General features: G+C 38.8%; 1 protein-coding gene across 3 annotated transcripts; it reads right to left on the bottom strand.

Moving 5' to 3' along the window:
* Positions 1-273: 273 nt before the first annotated feature.
* Positions 274-16,869, bottom strand: LOC117295347 (lamin-B1-like). Of its 3 annotated transcripts, XM_033777942.1 has the most exons (11): positions 16,364-16,869; positions 10,339-10,528; positions 8,836-8,928; positions 7,736-7,906; positions 6,844-6,969; positions 5,687-5,907; positions 4,509-4,701; positions 3,973-4,200; positions 3,582-3,644; positions 1,888-1,953; positions 274-635 (listed from the first exon to the last, which is right to left on the bottom strand). In XM_033777942.1, the coding sequence occupies exons 1-10, from the start codon at positions 16,750-16,752 to the stop codon at positions 1,924-1,926; spliced, it is 1,704 nt and encodes a 567-aa protein (XP_033633833.1). In that variant the 5' UTR covers positions 16,753-16,869; the 3' UTR covers positions 274-635; positions 1,888-1,923. The 3 variants fall into 3 exon arrangements, with proteins under 3 accessions (XP_033633833.1, XP_033633831.1, XP_033633832.1); XM_033777940.1 differs by lacking the exon at positions 1,888-1,953 and having other exon boundaries at positions 3,552-3,644; XM_033777941.1 differs by lacking the exon at positions 1,888-1,953.
* Between the last annotated feature and the right edge of the window lie 5,068 nt (positions 16,870-21,937).

The raw sequence follows: 21,937 nt of genomic DNA, 5'->3' as shown, positions 1-21,937 counted from the left end.
TCGAGCGTGTGGACGGTTGTCTATACAACTAATAAGTACCACTGCACAAAATATTAATGCTTCGGTTGTACTTGTGTATATGCTTATTAAATATGTCTTAGGTATACTACCAAAAATACAGTCCACACTGTAACCTATAGATATCAAACAGAAAGCACAAACTATTGAATACAAAAATGTACTATTGAAATGCTTATTTCACAAAAATAGAACCCGGGAAATGCTGACCAAGACTAAGTCGGTGCCTGCTGTGCACCTCTTTTTATCATGTTATTTTTATGCGGATAACTTTCACAGTGTCACCACAAGGGCTCCCTCTTGTGAGCAGGCTTAAGGCCTATTATCGCATGCACCCATAACCATCATCAAATCTAATAATTCCACATCTTTAACCTCAAAGTACTTTCACAACAAATGTAACTTTTCTTTTTCTATTTCGCAATGCAATGACTTTTTAATACAAGTCAAATTATTTACTTGAGAGAGCATCAATTATTTAAAGGAAATACTTGTTTATTTACGGTCTTCCCAGCAAGCAAGCAATTTAAACCATTCCTCGGATGTAGCAGTTGTACCTAAGACATCACGGCACCGTCAACATTTTACATCACACTGCATGTCTTGTTTGGATCCCCCTGCATCAGAATCAAATCAATTAAAATAAATGATGTTATTTCAAAAGGACTCCTGCAGGACTTGCAATTACAAGGTTGTGGGTTCAAATCCCCAAGCTTACCGCTAATTCCACAATGAATAAGTATTGTCGTCTAGTTACTGAATAATTATTTCTTGGCTTGTTCAATTCATAATCATAGACAATAAACCAGTGTTTGTATGAGAGAGACTGGCCGTTGCCGTCTCCTGGAGTTCCCTTGAAGGGAATATCATCTACAAACAAACAAACAGACAAACAAACACTCCAACAAAAAATACAAAACAAACATACAGACTAATCAGGGATAAAGATGATTTTGTTGTGTAGGTGTCTCGTGGGGGCCAGCGGCGCTCTGTCCCCCACGAGCCTTACACTCGTACCTCGAAAGGAGCCTAACAAGAAATTTTGGGAATGGGAAATCATTTCAATTACGTTGTGTAATATAAACATTGCCAAAATAAACATGATGATGAAACATTGAAATTAATGTTACGAAAAATTAATAAATGAGTGTAAGATACTTCATTCAGTCATTTGTCAGATTTTAGTTCAGAGAATTACTTAAAAAAAATTGTGAAAAATTGATTGTCCATGCATGTAAAAACAAAAAAATCAATGTTCAATCCAAAAATCATTTAAAAATGTACCCAGTCAGTTTCCCTTGTGGTTTAATATTTGATATCTGATATAAAAAGTCGCATCCCCTTAAGGTGATCCCCTGTCTGCCGCTTCCCAGGTTGTATCGTTACCCGGGTGTGATCCCTGGCTACAGGGCAGTTTGCGGTTTAATGGCTTCTGACAGGCACCCCCCGAACAAAGATATTGACAAAATTGGGAGACCACCAACATAGGGCTAGATAGCTCAGTTGGTAGAGCGCCGGCACGTTAAACCGGAGGTCGTTGGTTCAAAATCCCGCTCTAGTCAATTTTTCTTTGTTCAATCCAAAAATCATTTATATATATATTATATATATAATGAATAGGGTAGATGGCTTTAGCTTTCGATCCAATCCGGACCTTCTTCAGAGGCATAAAACAAGTACATATCCATTTATAGAAAAAGAGAGGGGGAAAGGGATTAAGGAAAGGATCCAGATATATATACCCAACTCAATAACAACTGTTTTGCTGTGCTATGATAAAACAACTTTTTCGCCCTAAAAAGATTAATAGTAGCCATAAAAGATTAGCAGCATGACATGAATCAATGATGTTTTAGTACAAAAACCTACCTTCAGTAGCTAAAACATTTTGCGAATGACTTTTATTTAGCAGACATTGCATTCACATGGGGAGCGCTAATGACAAAGAAAAAGACAGACAATGACAGACAATGCAAAATAGTCCTTAAAGGTAATAGAGCATAGACTATATGGACCATTAGAAGTACACAAGTTGGTAGCACGACAAAGACAACACAGCTTAAAGGCAGTGGACACTAGTGGTAATTACTCAAAATAATTATTGTCATAAAACCTCACTTGGTAACGAGTAATGGGGGAGAGGTTGATAGTATAAAACATTGTGAGAAACGGCTCCCTCTGAAGTGACGTAGTTTTCGAGAAAGAAGTAATTTTCCACGAATTTGATTTCGAGGCCTCAAGTTTAGAATTTGAGGTCTCGAAATCAAGCATTTAAAAGCACACAACTTCGTGTGACAAGGGTGTTTTTTCTTTCTTAGTTATCTCGCAACTCCCAAGACCAATCGAGCTAAAATTTTCACAGGTTTGTTATTTTATGCATATGTTGAGATACAACAAGTGAGAAGACCGGTCTTTGACAATTACCAATAGTGTCCACTGCCTTTAAAGCAGTTAGATGAAATAGGTATGGTTTAAATGTGTAGAAGAAAACCGCAAATGAAATGGTACATTTTGTGTGCATAGAAAACCCCATTGCATTTAAAGCCATTATACACTTTCGGTACAGAAAAAAAAAAAAGTTCACAGATTTACAAATAATTTACAGGGTTTACAGAAGGTAATGGTGAAAGACTTCTTTATTGATCCATGAAATGCTTTACTTTTTGAGAAAACATTAAAACAAATTATCAATTCTCGATACCGAGAATTACAGATTTATTTTGAACACATGTCATGACATGGCGAAACGCGCAGAAACAAGAGTGGGTTTTCCATTTTGTTCCTCCCGACTCTGATGACCGATTGAGCCTAAATTTTCACAGGTTTGTTATTTTATATATAAGTTGTGATACACGAAGTGTGGGACTTCGACAATACTGTTTACCAAAAGTGTATAATGGCTTTAAGCATCAAGGACCTCCAAACTACATGTACATGAACTGTTAATGTACACACACACACACACAGCATAAGCCCCTATGTTACAGCATTACGGCCCCCTAATCTGCCGTGATAAGGTGAAGTGTTTAGCATTTTAGCCTAGCAACAGTAGATTGAGCCATTTATGTTACAGAATAATGAGAAATGTACAGCATTTTAGCCCGGCCACCATCAAATAAATAAGCCCGTTTCAGTACACCAACACCCCCCTCCCCTAACTTGCTGAAATAATGCGAGGTGTACAGCATATTAGCCAAGTAACCAGGTAGTAAATTAAGCTTTATTTGGTACAGCACGAGCCCCCCCCCCCCCCCCACACTAACCTGCTGAGATTAGTTAAAATGAACAGCATTTTTCCCAGCAACCATCAAATCAATTAGCAATTTTGGGGTACAGCAAAAGCCCCCCGAACCTGCTGAAATATAGTGAAGCATACAGCAGTTTTGCCCAGCACACCATGTAATAAATTAAAAAAATGTGTGTACAGCATTAAGCCCCCCTAGCTGCTGAAATAATGTGAAGTGTACAGCATTCTAACCCAACCACCATGTAATAAATGAAGCCTTTTTGGTACAGCATTAAGCCCCCCTAACCTGCTGATGAAATAATTCTTCATTGCCCACCTCCTGAGTTTCTCCAGACTCGTAGCTGACTGTAGAAGTACTGATGGTACGAGTGGCCATCACCTAGACAAAACAAACAAAGCAAAAAAAAGGAAAATAATTAACAGAGTTTGCCTAGTTTTTTTTAGTGACTAGCCAGCTGGACTAGTAAGCTCATCATTTCCCGAGTTTGTCAGCTTTTTTCAGCTTTTCCAAAAGTCCACAATTATTTCAAATGAAATAGGGATGCTTTTCAACCAAACCCTTCACTAGCCAGCCAGACAACTTGGAGAGAATTTTCACTGGTCCTCAGGTGTTTTAACTGGCGTTTGACTGCCTGAGGTCAACTAAATGACCTTCAAAATTAAAACTAAATATGTCAAGTGCAGTCATGTCTGGTTCCTTGACTCACCTCCCCAGAAGCATCTGTAAGTGTATTCACAACCTCCTTGCCAACGCCCCAAGTAGATTGGTTCTTGAACACCATGTCAGTGGGAGGGCTGTGGGGGTGGCCGCTACCAGACGCCCACACCGTAACTTCCTTGCCAGACTTCAAGACGTACTTGGAGGAAAACTTGTAGTTGAGCTCCTCTCCACCGTCAACTTGACGTTTGAGCAACCAGCCACCGAGGGGTTGATCCTGAAGAGGTAAGTAATATCAAATCGCATGAGAATCAAATCAAGGCCCCTCTATGCTGTAGGAATGTGCACTTATACATTTCAGGGTATTTAATCGTAATTTTGCCAATTTTTCAAAGGGCAAAACCATTGAAAATAAGACTAAAAGAATATCATGCCTATTATAAGGTGCTGTGGCGCATTCAGCAGCCAAGAGCAAGTGTGGTGAGCATTTTGGCGGCACAGGCTAACTGGCTTATGAGTGAACTCCTACAAAGGTAAGCCCGGCTAACAGTAGCCACTGGTGGAAGGGGTCAATGAACAACTGACCTGATCTGCAGTATTCTGCAGCTTGATGAAGTTACCGAGCAGATCACTCTCCAGAATGGCAACCAGACCAGTCGTGGTGGAGCTCTGCGTAGTGCTGGATGTATCATCAATCCTGCGTCGCTTGGCCTGACGGACTTGGCGTTGGGTGAAGGATCGAGATTTATTACGTGGTGGGGACGGAGTGATTTTCAGCCTAGTTAGGAAAGTAGGAAACAGGAAATATTTTCATTTCGAGCACTTTGATGTATGAGGTGTAATATGTGTTTTGACTAATTTATGAAGCTACTATAATTTTTCTTCCATAGAATCAGACTCAGGAGTTTAAGTTAACAACAATAAATATGCAAATAAAAATAAATTATAGTTTATTACATCCAAATGATTAAAAGCGCATAACACATAATAAAATGCACAGAATTAAAGAAAAAGATAAAGAAACAAGACTGGTCACCAGGCCAGTGCCCAAACCACAGTATGGGGATATGTCTGTCTCGCCAACAGAGAACTAAATGTTACTTTATATATATAGGCCTATCCCTGCTGGCATCGGTAATGTTTCGATCTTTTTAGGAGACAGACACCTCTAAATCAACACAAGTGTCTAGGCAAAGTAAGAATAGAAAAAAAGACAAACAAAAGACATTAAAAGAACTAAACCATATAAACAAACTAAAAGAACTAAACCATATAAACAAACTAAAATGCAGCATTATAAATATGGTTTTTGATAATACATTTTAAAGTTAACAGCAATAATAAATGTAGATGCAGCTTAGGGTAAAAATATGGGTAAAAACAAATGAAATCACATGATAAATAAGGAATAACACAAAATATATTCTATTCAATTCAATTCAAACACACATTTATTTTCAGACTTCATGAAAACAGTCCTTGGCAAAAAAAGAAGATATGTTATTTTAATAAAAGAAGTAACCAATAAACAAAGCTCTTTTACCAGGCACAAAACATATTAAAGTATCAAGGCATCATCTACTGTAGATACTGTAGATGCCGAAGCTTGTGGTGAGATGCCCGATGGAGATACAAACACATCAAAAACAGGAATAAGAACAGACGGACAGACTAGTTGAACAAAGACAGAAATGACGAAGATACCAATGATGCGAATAATAATAACTATCTTTCTCATGAGCAAATCTTCCTTCTTGACCCACCTGCCCTCCTCTCCTTCAAGGAGTTTACGGTAAGCACTGATCTCAGTATCCAGGGACAGCTTGATGTTCATCAGTTCCTCATACTCCATCAGCTGGTTAGCCATAGCGTCACGGAGCTGTTGAAGCTCCTTGTCGCGATCATTCAGAGCCTCAAAGTGGCTGTCTTGCTCCATCTTCAGCTGGTTCTCAAGATCCTTGATACGACTGATCAGAGCATCATTCTGTAAAATAAAAACAATACGCCAGTTGAGAAACGTCTTGTTTTAAAGGCAGTGGACACCCTTTCTTGGTGACGAGTAATGGGGAGAGGCTGATGGTATAAAACATTGTGAGAAACGGCTCCCTCTGAAGTGCCATAGTTTTCGAGAAAGAAGTAATTTTCAATGAATTTGATTTCGAGACCTCAAGTTTAGAACATGAGGTCTTGAAATCAACCATCTATACACACACAACTTCGTGTGACAAGGGTGTTTTTTCTTTCATTACTATCTCCCAAGTTCGATGACCGATTGAGCTCAAATTTTCACAGGTTTGTTATTTTATGCATATGTTGAGATACACCAACTGTGAAGGCTAGTCTTTGACAATTACCAATAGTGTCCACTGTCTTTAAGCTCAGTATTATACAAACAAGCCTTAAACTTCCCTCTTGAATGTGCACAGCAATTTATAAGGGGCACTTCCATGAGGAAAATGTGAATTTGTACAGGAACCATGGACGGGGCACCACAGCAAAAGCCGGGGCGACTTGGCAATCGCTGTAGGTTACTGCGAGGCCTGTGGTCTATATGATGGATTCTCTCGTTGCTTCAACGGATGAGTGTTCAGCAAAGTGTTTTGCAAAAATACGGTGTAACGATCACTGCCTAGGCTGAAGTCATCTTATGTGGGATGTTGAGCCAATTCTTGACCTATAGATCTTGTTGCAGAAAATGCAAGTGAAGTCACTATTTGAGGGTGGAATGGAGGCATTTGCTTTACGGCGAGTTCTCTTGTCTCGTTCTACACAGACTCTACATGCTCCAAAAGTGTAGAGTCTACAGAGTCTGTATGCAATTTACATATTTCATGGGAAGGGTCAATGGCTAGCGATGCCTTCGGTTATTTTGAGGCCTTTGGTATATATAAAAAGGGACACAATAAACAAGAGCACATACCTGAGATTTGATGGAGGTGAGCTCAGACTGAAGGTTGTCCACCTTGGTACGCATTATCCTTAACTCATCATGGCTGGCTACTGCCGTGTTGCGATGACGCTCTGCAAGGGCCTTCAGATCACTCAACTAAAATTTAAAAATAAAAAAAAACAGTCAAAATATGGCTTTCTGGATTATATGTAATTATAAATGGTGTAAACTGGGTTAAAGAATATGTATGGCCTTTATTTATTTATTCACAAAAATTTCGAGCTAACCTGTGAAGATGCTTGACATTTTATGCTTGACATAAGCGCAGAATTTCCTGCTTCTGTAAGCCCTGTTTCTTTGCTAATGCTAAGCAGAGCCATGGAATTGGACCCTTATTGTATACACTATCTCAAGTATTTATGAAAACAAGTCAGTTCTTTTTAATCATTGTCTAATTATTTTGTTAAAGACACTGGACACTATTGGTAATTGTCAAAGACCAGTCTTCTCACTTGGTGTATTTTAACTTATGCATAAGAAAAAAAATTGTGAAAATTTGAGCTCAATCGGTCGTCAAAGTTGTGAGACAATAACGAAAGATAAAACACCCTTCTCACACGAAGTTGTGTGCTTTCAGATGCTTGATTTCGAGACCTCAAATTTAAAATCTGAGGTCTCGAAATCAATTTCGTGGAAAATTAGTTCTTTCTCAAAAACTGTGCTACTTCAGAGGGAGTTGTTTCTCACAATGTTTTATACTATCAACCTCTCCCCATTACTCGTTGCCAAGGTTTTATGCTAATATTTATTTGAGTACTAACCAATAGTGTCCACTGCCTTTAAGGGCTTGTGTATAAATTGCAATAATATAATATTTTAATATAAAGGGCAATATAAATCATTATTATTACATGAATGTTACCTTGGATTCGAAGAGAGTCTCCGTTTCCTCACGGAGCATGGTACTCTGCAAAGAGTGTTCCTCTCGCAGTTCTTGAAGGCTCTCAATCAGCTTACTCTCATAGTCTGAGCGAGCTCGGCTGTCAATCTCAGTGAAGTCAATAGTGGTCTTGCTGCGTACCTCCTTCAGTTCCTTCAAGTTAAAATAATGAACATTGTTTGAAATAAGGGAATAAAAGGGTAGTGACGAGTTCTTTAACGGCAGTTTTAAACCGGCAACGACCCTTCAAAGTTTTAAACGGCCGTTAAAGACTGATCACTACTCTTTTATTCCCACTCATAAATGCCTTTTTGGTAAAAAGGTGTAATAAAGTAAGAAACTCTGTAAAGCATCGCCCGTAACAAGAAACGTCTTGCACCAAGACCAACCGGTTATAAACGGAGCTCCAGCTGGTCATTATCAACTGTTTAAACACCCCCACGTGACGCGCTCTCCACCAATAGGAATAGCGAAACTGTCTGAGGTAGTTATGAATGAGATCTAACAGTTATGTGTTTGGTTCAATTGTGAGATTTGACAGTTCTGGTTTATGTTTGCCAGGCCTGATACTACACGGAGGCAATGAAGGGTGATTGCCTGCAGGCCCCCGCCCCCTGGTCATTGCCTTGGTGCCCTGAAAATGCTCCAGTAGAAATTATAAATTTTCTCATAGGGTGCCCTTTAGCAAGGAGAAAAAGCCTTGCTGTCCTTTCAAAAAATGAAGCATACAGGCTTGGTTTGGTTTCAATGTTGTGAGATGTGATGTTTGGTTCCGTTGTTGTGAGATTTAAGAGTTGAGTGTTGTGTTGTGTGCAGTTCATTGCTAGGTTTGGTTCTAATGTCAAGAAAAAGGACCAGTTGAGTGTTAGGTTTGGTTCCATACATCTGGTTCCAATGTAAGGTTTGGTTCCAATGTAAGGTTTGGTTCTAATGTCAAGAAAAAGGACCAGTTCAGTGTTAGGTTTGGTTCCAAGGATAGGTTTGGTTCCAATTTAGGTTTGGGTCTAATGTAAGGTTTGGTACTAATGTAGGTTTGGTTCCAATGTTAGGTTTGGATCAATTCTAAAAGGCTTGGTTCCTACCTCATCATACAGCGACTTCTTAAAAGCAAGTTCCTCCTTCAGGCTCTGCAGACGATTCTCAAGATCCACTCGCATCACTGTTTCCTCCTCCACCTGAAATAATAAAACCAAAGACAACAAAAATATTACACTACCGATTGACTATTCTCTATCATTCACTATGGGTTTGAAAGATGTTAAATATGCATCAGGGATAGGACGAACTACATGTATAGAATACAGGGGTGGATTTCACAAAGGTAGTCCTAACTTAGGACTAGTCCTAGGCAATGCTTAGAGATAGGACCAGTCCTAAGTTAGGACCAGTAACTCATCCTACCTTAGGACTGGTCCTATCTCTTAGCATTGCCTAGGACTAGTCCTAAGTTAGGACTACCTTTGTGAAATCCACACCAGGGCCACACTCGGCGACATCCCTAACCCTAACCCTACCCCTAACCCAATTACCCTAACCCTGGAGTGGACCTGCTTTCTATTATTGTACCCAGGGATAACGAATGCTATTCGGTTTTAACTTTTACACCGATGTGTGTAAGCACTGTATATTCAGTACTTTCTCTATTTCTGTGATAACAAAAAACACAGGCATGTTACTCGGGTGGGATTCGAACCCATAACAGATGTCTCACCTGTGATCAGAACTGTTTACAGTATACAGTGCTTAATACACACATCAAGAGTAAAATACCTTAGATTGGTCCAGAAAAATTTCTGACCTTCAAGTTAGTAAAATTTCAAGTCTTGTAGTCTTTCCCCCCCTGATTTTTTTACATTGATTTTTTCTACATATCAGGAATGACAGGTCAATCGGCTAACCACAACAAATTTATTTGTCATGTCTTTTTCAGAAACATTCTTTTAAAATCACTTTAGAGATAACAAATTTCTTATTAATATTAGTGTGTGCCCGAGTATTTATTGAATTTGACTTTACCCATACACTGATATATAAAATGTAAGCACTGTATAATCGTCCTTGCTCTCAGCTCTAGAGATGAATTGCGAAGGACGCGGCTCAAACGTGTTCGAGAAGCAGGCATGCAAGGGTGCATTCAGCTGCCAGCCACATCAACCCATTATGACCACGGAGCACAGCCAAGATCAAAAGTGTTTGATTTTTTCCTGAGGGAGGAAAACCGGATAGTCTGGAAAACCCTTGTGGCACAGCAGTACTTTCCCAGAGTTCTGTGAACAAAAACTTCACAGGCAAATTACTTGGATGGGATTCGAACCAACAACCTTTGCCATCTTAGAGCAGTTGTCTTACCATCAAAACCAATTAGATTGCCCAATAGCTAGAAGAAGCATTTTTTTCGAGCCACATGTACTAACTAAATAAGCGCAGCAAAATATTGGACGATGTCATTTTTGACTTTTGGTGAGAAACTCAGGCCTGATACTTCACGATGGGAACAAAGGCAATTGCCTCCATGCCCGATGGTCTTTGCCTCGGTGCCCTTGACAATGCCCCAGTAGAAATTTACAATTTCCTGACTTACGAACCTGTTTCTTAGCGGCTTGTAGCTGCTTCTCTTTGCTGGCCAATGTTTTCCTCAGATCATTTACGGTATCCTCAAGCTGCTGTTTCTGACTGAGCAGAGCGTTGATGCGGCCATCTTTCTCTCCCAGTGAAGCTTCTAATGCTTGGATACGCTTGAAGGCCGCATCCAGATCCTTCTCTGCTCGTCGCCATCTTTAAAAACAAGATGATTGTAAAAACACTTTAAATATTGCACTTAAAAAAGATCCTCCTAGAGGTATCACAGTCTGCCACAAACGACTCTAATCGAGTGCACTGATAGTAATATAGTTTGAAATAATTGTTGTATTTGAGAATTCACAAATTCATTAAAAATCCTTCAGAAGGATTTTACAAACATTTTTATTTTGCTTATTAAAATAACATTCTTTTCTGATTTTAACAAATTTCAGTATATATTTTAAAATGTTTTTATTCTTTTCTGATTTTGCCATTTCATTAATTTTGATATTTTGACACCAAACCCCTTGTTACATGTGCACAAAGTCACTTGAGTCAACTGCACTGAATGCAAAACAGTTTAAGGAACACGTTGCCTTGGATCGGTCGAGTCGGTCTTTGAAAAGCGTTTGTAACTGTTTTTTTTTAAAATGCATATGGGTAGAAAGATGTTGTAAAAGTAGAATACAATGATCCACACAAACATGCCTCGAAATTGCACGGTTTTCCTTTTACCTCGTCGACTAACACGGTCGGCCATTTATGGGAGTCGTCCCAATTGTCTTTGGTTTGAATGCATACAGTAATGCATACATCACATACAGAACCTTTACCATACACATTGTCATTACACTACATATACATCAGCATGGTACCTGTTATCCTTTTTAATTGGCTTTAGAAGACAACCTTGATATCTCATTGGTTAATTGTTTGCATTGCACTCTACAACCAAACTCAGTAAACCTCCATAGACTGATAACAGTTAATAACCTACAGTTCATGTTTACCCTAACACAGTGGTTCATGGTTATTATTATAATAAGCTACATGTAGGGATTAACAGTTAGGTCTATAACTTAACTGTATACAATGGAGGTTTATGAGATAACAGAAAATAGAATTAGTGGTTACCAGCCAAGACCTACATGATGTCAGGAATAGGAAGCAAAATTTTCAAAAAGCTTTGCTATCAAATTCCATTTGATACTGGGAAAGTGTGATTTTTTTTCACCATGTCATGCAACCTACTTATCGAATTATGCACTCTTCTTAAAGCCATTGGACACTTTCGGTAAACAGAATTGTCCAAAGGCCCACACTTCGTGTATCACAACTTATATATAAAATAACAAACCAGTGAAAATTTAGGCTCAATCGGTCATCTGAGTCGGGAGAAAATAACGGGAAAGCCCACCCTTGTTTCCGCACGTTTCGCCGTGACATGACATGTGTTCAAAATAAATCTGTAATTCTCGATATCGAGAATTGATAATTTGTTTTAATGTTTTCTCAAAAAGTAAAGCATTTCAAGGAATAATAATTCAAGTGAACTTCTATTTTGTTTTCTGTTCCGAAAGTGTATAATGGCTTTAAACTGTAAGCGTAAGTAACATTTAGCAGGGACTGTATTTGCTAAGTGTAAGTCCCTTTTATATCTTTCACAGAAGAGCCCACAGTTCCGCTACCACCAGCTTATATTTTAGCGGAGTGCCCCTTTGTGGAGCAGTATGTAAATCCTCAGCCGATCTCAACCCAACCAGAAAACCATCCCATTTATTGAATAAACAAACTGCTGGTAATAATCCCAGCTAAGCTCAAAACAGTTTGAGATCTCAGCTGACAATAACATGTCCATAGGTCGTCTGAAAACATTTCCATGGCAAAAGAAAAAAGTACCACATGCAGAGGGGGTACATCAATATAAAGAGTACCCATTATATTATGCAGTATGTTGTTCAAGCTGTTAATGCCTGGATTTCTGGAAAGGTCACAATATTTTGTATTAAGTTGTGGAACTTTGTACCCTGGCTGGATACATTTTGTTTAACCGATTTATGAAATATTTTACACTGATCACGCTTCATTGTGGTCTTTTTCGTTGTTGTTCCATAGCAATGGGATGGGATTTTTAAATAATTGTCATTCTGTACTGAGGAGGTCTATAATATTCAGTCTGTGCAAACCGTCTGTCTACCCACAGAGGACCTGGACACAATCCTTTTACTTTCAGTACACTGTGCAAGTAAGTAGTCAGATTTTGCACTAAAAACACCCAAATAAACTACTGGCCAGAAAGTGTTTTTCCAAACATTTGTGCACACAAATAGCCTTTCTATTCCAAAGTCTTGTCCACCACCCCCAAAAGAACATTATTTGGTCTTGGAAAATTATTTATAGTCCAGTTAAGTTACACTTGACCCAAATTGGTAATTTTCTTGCCTTTCAACCCACGCTACCTTGTATGTAACCATACCCACAACAATGCTTCAATTTTGCAGTGTAGGGTTGTCCTAGCTCTATTGGTTTATACAATGTCTGGAGTGTTCAGCTACATACATGTACATATACAGCTTTACCATCAGTGCATGGCATTACTGAGAGAGTTCAAATGTCAATGTCATTGTGCTGTGGTAATGGCCACTCCCTGTATTCACCACGTGGAAAGCTGAATATTGTAGTGCTATTGCTAGTCAAACGTGTACAAAGCTGAATATTGTAGTGCTATTGCTAGTCAAACGTGTACAAAGCTGAATATTGTAGTGCTATTGCTAGTCAAACGTGTACAAAGCTGAATATTGTAGTGCTATTGCTAGTCAAACGTGTACAAAGCTGAGTATTGTAGTGCTATTGCTAGTCCAACGTGTACAAAGCTGAATATTGTAGTGCTATTGCTAGTCAAACGTGTACAAAGCTGAATATTGTAGTGCTATTGCTAGTCCAACGTGTACAAAGCTGAATATTGTAGTGCTATTGCTAGTCAAACGTGTACAAAGCTGAATATTGTAGTGCTATTGCTAGTCAAACGTGTACAAAGCTGAATATTGTAGTGCTATTGCTAGTCAAACGTGTACAAAGCTGAATATTGTAGTGCTATTGCTAGTCCAACGTGTACAAAGCTGAATATTGTAGTGCTATTGCTAGTCAAACGTGTACAAAGCTGAATATTGTAGTGCTATTGCTAGTCAAACGTGTACATAAAACTTGCCCACTTTTTTTTAACAGATAAATTTGTTGTACAATTTTCATGTTGGGCCTTTGTGTTGATTGTCACATGGTTATCTTTAATTATGCACTATTTACTTACAGTGTCAGGATATATTAAATTAATAAAACAGGCCACAATCCACCAAGCATATAGGTTTATGTGCTTTGTATTATATAAAATAAAATAAAAACCATTTTATTTACTGAGCGACTTTCATATTTCATGGTGGTATCCGTCCTCGACTCAAAACATGGATTAATTGTGTTGTACCAGAAAGAGCCTTTAAATTAATATACAGAAAAACATAAAACATTGAACTCTTTTTATTGTGCTTTTTTCCCAATATTTTTTTCAAAATATGAGAAATAATAACATAATGTTTGTTGTATAATGTGACACCAACAATGTGATGTGCATCGCGTCAGACGTCATCCACCACACACAATCTATCTCCTTATTTGGGTCAAACAGGAATGACAAAACCAAAATAGGTTAAAGGTTTGGGGGATCCACACCATTTCCTTCCTGTTCTTTCATAGGACATTGCCGGTCAGTGCTAGCACCATGTTGTATGTGTATGCAGGGGAATGGTTGAACCAATACGTAAAGCCCAGTCCATACTTCCTGCGAATGCAAATCATATTTTGACGTCAAATGGGTGTTTTTGGAGCAAATGTGTTGCAGCAGTTGAGCACAGTTCAACTGTTGCAAATTATTCTTTGCAAATTTGTTTGGTAAAAATTGGTATCGCATTCGCAGAAAGTATGAAACGTGCTTTAATCAGTGTCTATCGTTCACAGAAATGTATGAACTATAAACGGACATCCGGATTCTGCCGTAATAATCTAGCTACGCCTCCATGGCAACGCATTCTTAGTACAAAGGGCCTTCAGCCTAAACTACAATGAACTAAAACCTTACACTTCCTTCCTCATAATTATAATTTTTCATAAAAACAATCAAACTGCAGTCATTTTTGTTTAGATATTGCCAATGTTTTCAAACTGAAGAAGAAAAAAAACCACTGGGACATCCATTTTCAGTAATAGACTAATATTTGTCTGAAGTTTTTTAAAGTCTTGAATATTAAAAATAAAATGTAGGTAGATACACAAGACATTCATCACTGTAAGATAGATGAACACCAAAAACACATTTTTTCTCTGAGGCCAATATTCATCATTCAAACAGGCTAAGTCCATTGATAACTATTTAGTTTATGGGTAACTTTTGAAGAGCAGCAGGGCCAAAACCTGCCTCTGCAAGTCAAGGGCTGAGGTACAAATTCACAAATAATTCAATTAGCAAAACAGACTAAAAATTCATCTCATAATTGAGGTTTTTTTCTTCAAAATCACTGAGTTGTGCGACAAGGGAGCCCTACAGAAACTGTCCTCATTCAACCATAACAACAACCAAGCCCCTTAAAATACCAGCACCAATGATCCTGTTTATTTGTTCCCTGGACCCCATGCATATTCAGGTAACACTTATGGCCTTGGTTTAGCGTGGGTTGGTGTAAATTGTAGAAGCATCTTTTGAGACTTTATATGGGGGGGAAACAGGCTCTATTCACCAGACGCTTGGCCTTTCAAAGTACAATGCGGAAAAAAAGTTGAACCTTCATGCTTGATATAAGAAACACAATGTCGGCAAATGCAAATTTCGTTTTGAATTTAAAATATGAAGGTCCTTTCCTAAAAGGCATAGAAGAAGTCAGTTGGAAACAATTTTTGAGGTAGGGCCGACTTAAATTCCATTTCTGATTGATTATTTTGACATGCACAAACAGTGCTAATAATACCAATAGATTTTACCCCATGTACAATGCAGTGCATATTTGTAAACTGCTTTAATATAACAAGTCCATTACCATTTTGTAAACTTTCACTCACTCAAAGTATGAATGAATCTTTTGATAAAGAAACATTTTTAACGTAATTGTTTAAAGGAAAATTCGAATTATAAATTTCTCAGTTCAAGCAATATTTTTACAAAAATGAGGGAGTGTAAAACCCTTTGTTTCACATTGTTAATTTATGTAGTTTTCACATTTGCAATAGCCGATAGCTTTTGAAACCTTATGCTTGTTAAACATATTTGTTCTATTGTCAAAGTACAGCAGAAGACAAACTCTTGTTGTCCAATCAGCTGTCCAGGCTTTTATTGAGCAATTCGAACGATAATTAAATGCAATTTCAAATATTTGTTTATCTCAAGAGTGTATTCCTTTATGATGCTTTCTGGTGATGGTGTATTTGTATGCAATAATAATATTTTGTGCATTGTTTTTCTGAAACTTATTCATATAAACTTGTTGATGTACAGTCTGCAATGAATTTCCCATTTGGGATAATAAAGTCAGTTGAATTAAAATGAATGAAGAATTGTGTTGTGAGTTTTATTTTTGGTTTGGTTCGGCACTTTAGTAAAGTGACTGACTGACTGCGCATGTTTAGTTAGCAGCCAATTTTAATGAAATTTTACGCAAAACTAGAGTAAGTCCACTTCCTCAATGGCTATGATTGTTGTCCTGTAGTGGACATATGCAATTGCGTCAAGTTTTGTGAAATCTGCGGCAGCACCATTCCAGCTTAATTATTGTTTACTACATTTTATTATTATTATGTAAACATAAACAATAAGTTAAAATAACAAAGAGAGAAAAATATACACTCACTGTTTTAACATAATTTGATGAATTGCCATTCAATTAAGACCATGGCCATCAATAAACATCTCAATAAATAAACGTTTTAATGTAAACAAATAAAAATACATTTATTAGATTTGTAATGACAAAATAAATATGTAAATTTGTCAAGCTAGCTTGCACTCACTTTGGTTTTATTTCATCCAAATCAGCTCTATTCTTGCCAACCTCAATTTGTAGTCTTGCTTTATCTTTTGCCGTATCATCCAGAAGTTTTCTCATATCAGCTAGTTCTTTCTCATACAAGTATTTGAGGTTGTCAATCTCCTGTGTCTGAGACTCTTCCACGGTGGTCAGCTGGAGAGTCAGTCGGCTGTTTTCGGACTCCAATGAACGGACTCGATCAATGTAGATAGCCAGCCGGTCATTCAAGTCCATCAACTCTTCTTTTTCTTGGTGGCGAGTAATGGACGTAGGACTCCGGGCACCAGAGGACCTAGCACTGCTGCTGCTGACCACATGTTTCACCGTCTTACTAGAGCGACTGGTGCGTTGGGATGTTAAGGGAGTCGCCATTTTTGCTGGAGAATTCCTTGCTAGAATTCAGACAAAAATGCAATGTTTGTACACAGCATACAAAAACAGCAGCACAAGGACGAAAGCGAGCAGACGGCACGGGTACACCGTATACAAAAGATGTACACTGTAATGTATAAGTACATCCGCATACAATGCACATGTTTTTTGGTACTTCACCACACAAGCCCGGAAGTCTGTACAAGCTGGCTCTAGCGTGGGTATGGTCACGTGGTAACTATACACCAATCAATTACACGTGTTTAGTTTACAAACCGCCAAATTAAGTTTTACAGGAAACGGTTAGGTGTGTACTGTGTGTGGAATAACAACTTGCGACTTCATAATTCATAACATTTAATTCCTTTTTCCAGAGCAGTTGTTTTCCATTTCGGGGTGCTGAAATCATAGGCATGTAACAACGTTCTTTTTGACACGGCTTTAAAGCGCTTGTTGTTTATGATTGTAGTGGCCCCACCCAAACCCTATCGATAGCTGGTTTTGAAGGCAGCCTACTATGTGGGTCTATGATAAGTTATCTTTGAACTGAATTTTCTTGTCTCACTGGCTTTTCGGTAATTTCCTTGTGTTAAAGTCTTCCCGAGCAACAAGTCCCACCATTTTCCCTAGGTTTGTGTAGACATAGGCTAGGCCTAGCCGACTCAAATTAGTTGGCCTTTAGGCCAGTACCCATTTAACGGCTATTCTACGCAATTTTTAGAACCACTTCAAAAATGGCCACAGCGGGTCACTAGCCGGGAGTTCAAACACCCCCTATCAAGTTGAGGCATTCGATCGTTACTTCATCCCGCCTATGATCCCACATACCACGAAAGTCCGCCATTGAATAATCAATATACCAAGTTGATTTTATTTTATATAGGGGATAGGCCTACACAAACCCCTAAGTCAGGGAACGAGTTGAACAGGTGCGATTCAAAGGCGAATTCTGAGTCTCTACGAGTTTTGAGAGGAGGCGGTTGTCTGTTTTAATTATTCTTTTAAAATATTTTATTTCCATCGTCTTCTTTTCTGCATTTAATCGGATGGGTTGTAAAAAGTAAAATTTCTGTCCAATGACAATTGTAGGGCCTATCACATAGTACGACGCATAGCATTGACGGCTTCGTCTCCCCAGGGACCTTCCTAAAACTCCAAGAACGTCCAAGAGGGAACCAATCAAGTACGGGAGCCCCTCATTTAAAGAAATTTTACAACAAATTATTGTTTACGATGGCGAAGATGAGCCTGAAAATGCAGCCATGGGAGGCCCCCGCGGGGTCCACTAGTGATCGGCATGTCCATTACAAAAGCCTATTATGCACAACAGGGGAAGAATGTATTTTCTTTGTTCGCTTTGTGTCTTGCTCTATGAAAATTCGTCCCAGGCAGGACCCATGTAGGCCCAATGTACTGAAATCCAAAACTGTTTTTTATGGGTGCGTTCGTTTAGCTTCCCTGGGTCGACCCCGGTGTGTGGTGGGGTTTTTTCCAGGACGAACGTGGGTAACTATCTGCACACGTTCGTCCTGAAGAAAAAAAAACTGCCACACACCGGGGTCGACCCATAAGGGAAGCTAAAACGAACGCACCCTATGTTGTAACAGGGCTACAGGTCTAATTTTTTTGTTACTATGGCCTATATATTTCAGCATACGTCACATAAGGCCTACCGTTTTGGCCGATTTCCCCCGAAAATTTAGAATGTTAATTCCTTTGTTGCATAAATTTTTGGAGAAAGTTTCAAGCTATCCGAGTTGTGCCCCATGCCCAGTCGCAAATAGTTCAGGTATAATACACAAATTTAATATTCTCGGCCGTGCCGCGCGTATAAAACGGAATATTTACGTGAACACCGAATTAATTTTTTGGGGCAAGTGTTCGATTAACATTTTGGGTAAACCATGGGCAAATCATGAACAGTGTCCGACTGTGAGTTTTGCAAACGAAAGGAGTACAACATGGTCTTACATCCCCTCTCGAACACATTCTGGTCCTTAGTACACGTCCGTTGGTAATGTGGTGTAATACGTCACTACCGGCCTCTCAATGTGGGAAACCAAATGGTGTACGGGAAGCTGTGAATTTTCTAGTAAAATGAGGAAGTATATTTCTGCTTTCTAACACGTATAGTACAGGATAATATTATGTAGGTCTACCGTTTTGTTTCGTCACTTAGGGAAATCGTGACGCATGCTCCGGAAATATTAGTGAGAATAGTGAGATTCCACTCGGCACATTGGCTCCTGAAACCAGCCTAGAATGACTTTTTTTTTCAAAATGGTTACTTCTTTATTCTTGAACAATGACCTGAAGACCAATACAGTAATACTTATCGAAACGTCGAGACCACACCTGTTCTTTTCAGAGCCAACACTCCTCCAAAGAATTTTACACATTTTCCGCGTGAGTTATATAGAGGATGCTTTTTTGGTGAATATTTTGTGACATTCCTGCACAATTTCTGATCATTAAGCACAGCAGGTTGTGTGTAATATCAAAGGTCAACTTAATTACTTGATAAAAGGTACACTCAATTTCTTCAAACAGAAGCACTTCACTATCAAGAAATCGAGGGTGGGGGGATGGGACACATAATGCCTACTGCTTCTTTACAATAGCGCCCTCCTTTGGTTCTGGTGAAATACTGCGAGGTATCATAACCCGCCTGGCGGGAGGGGCCTGGCGGATTTAAGTTGTTCACCTTATTTTGTATGTGAAATAATTTGAAATAATTGGTTCACACAATGTTTACAAGGTCATAGGTGTGATGAACAATTTGATGGCAAAGTTTCTATAACAATAAAAAGTCATCCAACTACCCCCCCTGCCAGTGAAGCTGATATGATGTGATATTATGACCGATGAAGTGAAATGGTTTTTATTTTAGAGAGGCATTCACTCCTGCGGGAAAGTGAAATACTTAATAGGCCTAACTTTTGTTTGAAGGCACGTCAATGAAAAAATTCATAAATAACATTATCGTTTGCTTTTGCCTTTTACCAAAATAACAAAATCTTATTGAGTTTGAATCAAAGTTGGTATCACTTTACACTGTAGGCATATCAAAGAAAACTTGGTTGGTTTATGACAACAACAACAAAAACATCGAAGTTATGGGTAGACGTGATCAGCATAATATGGTGATCAAATTTGAGAAAACTAAAATAATGGTAAAACAAAAATGTGTTGCTCTGCAAAATCATGTGCCAAACACTTCACTAGCGCCCTCAACTGGCAAAGAATGTCACCTATACGAAGATGAAGTTGTTGGCGGTGGGATAAAGTCGGAAACTTGCAGTGATGTGATATTTTTTTTGCTGGGGGGGGGGGCGGAGGATCTCCACTTTTGTTGATTTTTTTTCTACTCAAAATACTTAGGTTACAGACCAAAAAATGTGGAACATCAATAAAGTAATTATACCACAGGTTTGGAAGACTACAAAAACAACAGCACATAATCGAGGGAATTGAAGTTTGAAAAACTGACGTTTCACCCAGAGCTGAAACCCAGAATAACAGGGCCGCCATATCACACAGACAACCCTTTGGGTATTCTTGTTTTGCTTGTGGAAAATAAAACAGTTAACACTTCCCAATAAAATATCTTGTTTCCAACATGTTGAAACTGCCTTTTAGAAAAAGAAAAAAATCCCGACTCCCATCAGCATCAGACGAAAAGAAGTGAACCGGAAAGTCCCGATCTCTGTCTGAACTCTGATAAAGCTCTCTAATACGAAAAAAACAACCCACTCAAAAGTATAAGTCAATAGCAATGTGTCGATAGAAGAAAAAAAAGGTGTTTTTAATGCAGGATCATTGTGTGGATTCACTGCCTATCCTTTGGAAGGTTAAACGCAGCCGCAGCTATTCGAATCACTGAATATGTTATGAAGAATGAAAGAAAACACATTTGAATAAACCAAAAATTGAATTCATACCCACCTTGTCCCAGCTCTATCTACCCTGGGTGACCTGACCGTGCGGAACATTCATACACAATTTTGTTCAATACCTGATTGTATGGAGGGTATGGGGTTGTATTGTACGGCAATTCCCTTGGCGTCAAGCCTCAAGCATCGGGGCTTAGATGGTTGATGTACGTCCCAACGACCTGGCTGTGGGAGTCAGTTTATTCGGTAGACTCATCCTATCATTGTTTCCAAGTTTCTGTTACATCTTCCTCTAGTTTGGCAAGCCATTCATCATATTTGATCCTCCTCCTTTGTATATCGTGTTTAGGGTATTTATTGTGTGAAGGGGCTAATAGCAAAAGCTAAAGGGAAGATGGGGTTAAGGGTGTATGTAAGTCGTAAAGATTACAGTGGTGAAAGGGATAATTCATATAATGTTTGTTAAAATCCGCCAAAAGTACATTTTCCATCGCGGCTAAGGGCAAAATTATGGGGGAAAAAATAACAAACAGCAGAAGGAAATATTTTGTGACAGAAAACATCTCATGAAATCCTATAGCTATTCCCTTGTGATTTTCCCATGGTATTTTCAAGCCTCCTGTGCACGGTTGGATCCAATGCCATCATCACAATTTTGTTATGCGCATTTTCCAAATCCCGGAATCGACTGCATCTCTAAAACAAACTGCACGACAAACTGCACGCCGCTGACAGGCGACTGCAAAATCACGAGCGTATTCCAAGCCCTGTATATAGTAGGACCCTGGTTTTCTAAAAAAACACAAGAACGAAGTGAAGAGAGGGCGCTGTTGATTCCGGAACGCTGGGTGTCTAAAGCATTCAACAGAAAGCCAATGATGGCCCAACCCTGGATAGCCCAAAAAAGCTTAATAAATGCATTTTTTTTGTTGAGAAAGATGAATGACCAAAATGGGGTCATGGTACGCATCTTCGTTGTTGTTGTTTCGTTTTCAAATGATAAATTTCGGGTTAAACAGTTCGGTTCGGTTCATTCCGAACCTCGAGTCACACTAACTTCCGATATAGCATATTCTGTCTTATCTACAAAATATTCAATGAAATTTTGTTGATGTACCCTGTGGCTAGACAGTCACCGACCGTACAGTCTGTTTCTTTGTTAGAACCATAGAGAAAGGACAGAGATCTGTCCTTACTCTATGTTAGAACCAAGAGATAGCCGAGACAGACGACGGCCGTCCCTGGTTTTACGACTTATATGAATCAAACGAAACGAAAGGGGAGATTTGTTT

Source organism: Asterias rubens, chromosome 10 (genome assembly GCF_902459465.1).
Source record: "Asterias rubens chromosome 10, eAstRub1.3, whole genome shotgun sequence".
Classification (NCBI taxonomy): domain Eukaryota; kingdom Metazoa; phylum Echinodermata; class Asteroidea; order Forcipulatida; family Asteriidae; genus Asterias; species Asterias rubens.
The sequence above is the reverse complement of the archived record's forward strand: the minus strand, read 5'-3'. Positions and strand labels throughout refer to the sequence as shown.